Raw genomic sequence first — 7,173 nt, 5'->3', positions numbered from 1 at the left:
AAAAGGAAAGTATACTTCCTGTCCCAACCCCCAAGACAAACAAACAAAGTCCCGATTGTTAAGGCAATACACGTTCTGTTTTAATTATTTTCAGTGGATGCAACATTAAAATTTAATAACTCATCTAACAGAAACTTGCCATCATGTTTCTTAGTTTTTTGTCTGAAAAGCACGACAGGTTGAGGCAACCTGACAAGGTAAACAGAGTTGTACCTCACACCATGAGTAATGTAAGCACACACACATACACACGCACACACAAGCAGATGCACACACTCATGCACACGCGCGCACACAACATCTGTGTCTATATAAGCCTTTCACCTGCTCATCACCTGCTCTGGGTGCAAGCAGGCTGACACACACTAATGGACACACATGTAGAGAGAAGGACAATGAACGGGCCAACATCAGACAAAGAGAAAGCTGTTCATACAAGTAAACAGCCCACATACCCTACAGGTGAAAACCCTCGCTCCACAGATGACCAAAGTTACTAAGAACTCCATCAAATACAATATTCAGGGAGAGAARAAAGATTTTAAAAACTGAATTTATGAATGCAGCAAGTCCAGGAAACCAGCAGATGTCTAAAAGTTTAAYAAGCAACAAAWCAGCATATTAATTCTGCAGAMTGTCACCATCAGTTTGAAAGAAAAGGTAGTTTCGCATTGATGAAATGATTTCATTTTAAGGAGAAATCCATACAAAGATAAGTAGATAACAAACGGAAAAGCGAATGCTTCATTATTTGCAGCATAAAGAGATTTGTACTCTTTCCCCACCAGAATGTCATGCTGATAATTGCCACTAGATGTCACTGATGCTAAAGAAAACACATGTTCAAACTCAAAAATGCATCTCAACGCTTTGGGATTGATTATCTATTATTTTCACAGTTTAAATAAATAAACTATTGCAGTTAAATCTTGCAATACACATATGTTGTTTCCCCACTGKGTAAAAACTAAATGAAATAGCAGCACAAARCAATGCTGTAATGCTTTTAGAATGACCTAATATAAAYATCCTAGGGTGATTATTRCAGTAAAAAGCKTACCTTTACAGCCATKCATTTATTTAAAACTACTCTAAATTTATRCTTCTGTTRAACTTCACTTATCCATCAAATTATCTTTAAAAAATACCATTAGTAAGRCTTCAAAATTAACAACATTCAGAATGAAACCATGAGGAAAAACATGAGGAAAATACTGTGGTTACAGTTTATTTTTAATTAGAATACAAKACACAGTTGTTGCCACCCATTTGAAAGACAAGTAACCCTCTTAAGCTAAGAATATAATAAGAGGGCACCACATTGATAAGAAATTATTTCAAACAATATCACCATTTATTTACTCTGCTATAATTTGTACAAGCGTGTCTAGCTAATTTAATATCATAATCTTCTAATTTGCACAATATAATCTAGAATAATCTGCATTCCTGTATCTTCTTGTTATATTCACATCTCCATCATTTCACCCAATATTTTCAATAGGATTTAGGCCTCATGACTGATATGATCATGAAACAAGACAGGTTTTGCGTACTGAACCATTCCTGTGTTGATCTAGATAYATGTTTTATTWCCATGTTGTTTGTATGTCTGTTATGTACTTTACTGGCCAATTTTAATGTACCAATAGATCTCTTGACCATCCTACTAAAAAACCATGYGACGACTCACTTYTCAGTTTTCTAGCAGAGGCTACCAGTCTTTTGTTGATGAAGGTCAGAGTTAAGGTTAGGTTTAAGAAGCCACACCTCCGTGAGTAATAAACAGTCCCACATCATCACATATTGGYCACCCTATTAAACTGTTCACATAAGCTTCATTTTCCACATTTTACTCCTTTGTTTCACTACAAAACCTCCTTGAGAATTTRATATCAATTAAAAGAATCTTATTTTTATCTAATAAGGAGCACAGTTGTAGTGTTTACATGTTTACCTTTGTAATGGTCAGGCAAAAAAAAATAAAAATTCTAGCATGACTTCCATGCAACCAGTTGACATGTAGATAACATAACCTGGTTATTATTGAGGCAAGATGGTCCATAAGATAAAATGAGACCTAAAGACCCTTCCTCCAACCATAAATCCTTCGCCAATYCCTGTACTCTATAAGGTGGCGTAATAAYCATTTATAATCATCATAATTTGTGTAAAACATGTTTTTTTACATAAWTGAATAAATATATTTKGAGTCATGCTCAATAAATTAAAATATGCATTTGAATTACACTTATTTGTCASATTAAATGTACATTTTGAATGCGTTTAACTTGGTGAAATAAGTTACTGAAATAAATGAACTTTCARTAATGAAATTTATTGAGTATGACAGTAAATTACAGGTTTGTTTTTATTTAAAATGTTCCATGGGAGATTATACTGCTATGCTACAATAAAAGGCGCATCATGTTTTGTTGTTGGAATGAACCCAAATGCATTCAGGAGGAAGGCACAAAAAATTATTTTAATAAGAAAACCAGTTGAGCGAACTTACAAATAACTATGTTCAAATTCAATTTAAATTCAAAAATGCTCTTTTGATCACAAAGGGAAATTAAATGACACACAAATTTGAAACATAAAGGACAGATTTGTCATACRTTGAGGATTCAACAGGTCAACCACAGGAAACATGATGGAGAACAACAGGAGAATCCAGCAAGCAGTGTTTAAAAACAGGGAGCGTGCAGGAGTAATGAGGAGCAGGTGAGTGAAATTAACTGAATGCAATGCAACTGTGGGGAWGTGTGAACTGGGGCAATGAGGACAAGTCACAATTAAACACCAAAGTCAAATGCTGGAAACTAGCAAACCATAATAAAAGCAGAGCACAAAGTAATACTAAATGTAATWCTCAAAACAAGGGAAACACAACGACATAACATGCCAGCAACCAGAAGAAAATAACATGATAGTACAATAAAATACTAAAGCTAAACATCAAAGTGACTGAAAAAAACTTTAAGTCCTAAAATTAAGTTGTAAGGTATTTTTCTGTGTTTTTACATCTTTACTTGCAGTGCTTGTTACAGTGACTGAACTTGTGCTAATAATACTTGCAGTATCTTCAAATTATATTTGGTTTAGTTCTAAATCTGCATCTCCATTCTCCATGTATCACCATGTCATCATGTCTTATGGTCACGGGTCTAATAATTGTCTCTGTGTAAGACGGGACGCAAATAACCCAAATTCTCCGGGGCAGAGCCAGAGAAACCTTCACTGCGTTAGTGCATCACTTCCTCCAGCTGACCAGCATACCCTGGTACAGAAGGAAACAGGCTCCGTWAATGAAATCAACACACACCCAAGTACTCACTGTGCGGGACGCCTAAACCCCTCTCCCCACCTAGAGTTTAGGATTCAGTTTACCTACGGCAGGGAGAGTGGGGATCAGCTCCCAGAATGTCTCTATTATCCCGCTACACCAATCAAACTGTCGTGTCAGTGCGTTGCCATTGTATAGTCCCGGGTCAGGTTGCCAACAGCCATGGCTGCCGTATTGATGACTAAGTCAGTTTGGGGCTCTGAGGACAATGGTGCTCTGGAGCCTCCACAAAGCACCAGGCTAATGCTGCCCTTTCAGGCGGCCTGCTCAGCTGCTGAGTGTGCAAGGCTGCTGGGCAAATGGAGCGGCGCAGGTCCAGGGGGCCCAGCCCTATAAAAACACAGGCGAGGGTCTCCTCGCCGACATTGATTATACTGGATCTGTCCCACCTCAGTACTGTCTGTAAGTATGCCCACATGTTGCCTCAAACTTAGCTACAAGAAAGCAGATACAGTTGTGGGGAGACGGGTGTGAGTGACTGGGGTGGAGCCCAACAGGAAGCTAGATGCTAACATATATTATGCATCTCATAGGCAGCTGATGGACGTACTTTATGGATTGTTTTGAGAGATAGGCCTGGGTAGATATGGACATACAATTAATATTATTGTCTATTGTTTATGTATCTGTCTAATATCTTAGAGAATACGTAATAAGAATGCTTTGGGGGTTTTGAGTGAGCTTATGCTTGGTTTGAAAACACGATTTTTAAGGTAGCAAAATGCAATTTGTCTTACACCAGAGATTATTTATGGATAAAGCGGTTGTCTGTTGAAAAAATAATGGATACCCAAAAGGATTAAAAAATATATATTATTACTATTTGCTTTTGCTTCTCATTTTAGTTTTGGGCTTTTATATTTTTGAAACAAAAATGGACACTTGAATTTTTTGAAAGATTTGTGTTGTTTGTTTTTTTTTTTATTATTTTAATTTAAGCTAGAGCCCTCTCCCCCCTGCTTTAAGCTCTTCATGTTTATAATGTGGCTATATAGTATCTGCTTTATAGCAGATACTTGCTTTTTCTTGGATAAAACTCACAACTGATGGACACTTTTCGTTGTGAATGAAATGTATGTTTTTTTCACCCCATTCTGCAGAGAAGCACCCCTCAAAGGGAGAAGCAGCAGCCATGAACCCTCAACAGATGGAGCAGATGGGCCAGTTCAGGATCACAGTCTGGGAGGAGGAGAACTTCCAGGGCAAGCGCTGTGAGTTCATGCTGGAGTGCCAGAACATCATGGAGAGGGGCTTCAACAAGATCCGCTCCATTAAGGTTGAGAACGGACCGTAAGTTAGCCCTCCGATGGATTMCTGTTGCTCAGATACGCTTGTCTTTAACTCCTGGTGTTCACAATTCACCATTTTTGTTTTTTTGTGTGAATTATCTGCCGGCTCAGCTAACAATAAAGGTTAGCTTTACCAATACAGATTTGCACCACTTTAATGCTACACATTAGCCATGMCTGTATTAGCAATGCAGCTGTCAAAAAGTATGGCAGTTTCATAATTCTTCTTAAATTTAAAAAAAATATATATATATGCATTTGGATTTTCCAAGCTAAAGCAAAAATACATTTCTATTGATTTGCTTGAAAAAAGTCTGATGTGAAGAGATATGAGGAGTCCAAACAAAGATTTAATAACAAAAAAAATGTACACGCAGATGAAAATTACAACCTGTGTTTTTATTACACTGATATTTGGTATGCATCACGTGTGTATACGCATCCAAGTGTGACCCTGCTTTTGATAAGAGCTGGCTGTGAGCAGCTGCTGGCTGCGAGCCAGAACGGCTGCCTGGCTGACTGACTGACTGCTGATCAGATAAGGCGCCCTGGGTGCAGCAGCACTGCACGGCTTAATGTTTGCTTTGTGTGAGACRGTGACAAAAGAAGCTGCATTCTGTTTTTATGCGAGACCAAACTGGGGGTTTTTGGGCTCTACCTATCACAGGCGGACAGTTTTAGAGTCATTTGTTATCTGAGCCGAGTTTTCTGGAGTGTTTTTGTAGCATTTTGTTTTTCAGTTCCTCTGATCCTTACTTCTCTCTGCTGTCCAGGTGGGTGGGCTACGAGTACCCAGAGTTTCAGGGACAGCAGTTTATCCTGGAGAAGGGAGATTATCCTCGCTATGAGGCCTGGAGTGGAAACAGCAGCTACAGAACCGAGCACATGCTTTCCTTCAGACCCATTAAGTGTGCCGTGAGTCCTCCCTCACTCTCTTCTTTATTCTGTCTGCATTTATAAAAAAATACCCCTTCTCATTTCTTTGAATACTCTGCATATGTTGAAATAATTTCATTTTGGTTTTAGTCTTGTGCATCAAATCATAGCAAGCAGCCATGTAATCCAAACATAATGAAATCTGCAGACATGCTTAGTCTAATTTATTTAGTATTACTTGAAAGGAAAAAGGATTCAACGTTGGATGGTGTTTATTCTTTCAGTATCAACAAAGGAATATTGGTAGCTATTTTGACGTCTSGTTGCAAAATATGTTTAAATGTGTTCTCTGCAGAACCACAGTGACAGCAAGGTGACCCTGTATGARTGTGAGGACTTCCAGGGCCGTAAGTTTGAGATGTGCGATGACTACCCCTCCCTACAGGCCATGGGTTGGTGCAGCAAGGAGGTGCCCTCCATGAAAGTCAACTCAGGATCGTAAGTCTCTCTTCGTCCCCTCTCCTAATTTTTTTTTTTCGTCTTTGTAATTTGCCTCTGTGTTTCCTTGTTGCAGCCCTAATTTTTTCAGTCAGTGTAATTCTTGTCTTATGTTTCTGTTATTGTGTCATTTTCTATGGRTTTAAATTTCTCCTGGTGYAAGYTAKAGCTCCTTCCAAAACACCACCATTTATGACGATGTTAACYTGAAAATATATACAATCTAAACGTTGTTCCCTGAATTCTTCTGAATCTTCAAGCTTTCACTTCACTTTGCTCGTTCTGTTCCTTCATGCAGCTGGGTGGCCTATCAGTTCCCTGGTTACCGTGGCTACCAGTACATCCTGGAGAGAGACAGACACCAAGGCGAGTACAGAAACTACAACGAGTTCAGCACCCAGGCTCACACCAACCAGGTGCARTCCATTCGTAGGATCCAGCACTAGATCTTCACACTGCCTGCCTGAACCAACTTWAAAAAAAATTAAAAAGAAAAAAAAAAGAAACTTCCTTTCTAATTGCTTCCTCACCTCGAACCCTGGACAGACCTCTGTCACAGAACAGTAGACTAACTCTTTCTATCTCTCTGTGGCTCTGGATGTATGGATATACACTTCTACTACCATGCTGAAGCATGTTCTTGAAATAGGAAATAAAGGTTTTTCTTCCAAACTAGAGGCTGTTTGTTGGTATTCTTTATTTTTTTCATCTCCAATATTTTTTTTTTCCATCTTAATTTGGTCGATTCATTCCATGGCAACGTCAGAGCCCATTTAGCTTTGTGAGCAAGGCTGCTATTAAAGTTAGATATTGATTTGTATTTTTCAAGGACATATCTAGCCTTTCATGGAGAGATTTGATTCTGTTAGGCTTTAGGATGTGTAGTGTTGTTCTTGTCATACTGTATTCTTATTTCCAATAAACAAGAGCATGAGATTACTTTTTGTTTCTATTATTTGTTTTACAACTGTAACAATTTGCATACATAAAAAAAAATAAAGTTGATATGTAGTAGATTGCAACTTTATAAACTGAGCCCATCCATTCTTTATAGATGTATCTGGCACAGATAWGGGGGGAGAAAACTTTTTGCTTTGCATCAGTGAGACAGGTCCACAGCATCACAGATCCTCTTCCATACTTATATATGTGTCTTTTTTA

The 7,173-nt window shown here is 38.2% G+C and overlaps 1 protein-coding gene across 1 annotated transcript; it reads left to right on the top strand.

Annotated features, from left to right (window-relative positions):
- The first annotated feature begins 3,645 nt into the window (after positions 1-3,645).
- On the top strand, positions 3,646-6,951 carry cryba2b (crystallin, beta A2b). Its single transcript, XM_008402714.1, has 5 exons — positions 3,646-3,751; positions 4,450-4,639; positions 5,412-5,553; positions 5,870-6,012; positions 6,311-6,951. The coding sequence occupies exons 2-5, from the start codon at positions 4,482-4,484 to the stop codon at positions 6,456-6,458; spliced, it is 591 nt and encodes a 196-aa protein (XP_008400936.1). The 5' UTR covers positions 3,646-3,751; positions 4,450-4,481; the 3' UTR covers positions 6,459-6,951.
- Positions 6,952-7,173: the final 222 nt, after the last annotated feature.

This window comes from Poecilia reticulata, linkage group LG2 (genome assembly GCF_000633615.1).
Source record: "Poecilia reticulata strain Guanapo linkage group LG2, Guppy_female_1.0+MT, whole genome shotgun sequence".
NCBI classification, from domain to species: Eukaryota; Metazoa; Chordata; class Actinopteri; order Cyprinodontiformes; family Poeciliidae; genus Poecilia; species Poecilia reticulata.
The sequence above is the reverse complement of the archived record's forward strand: the minus strand, read 5'-3'. Positions and strand labels throughout refer to the sequence as shown.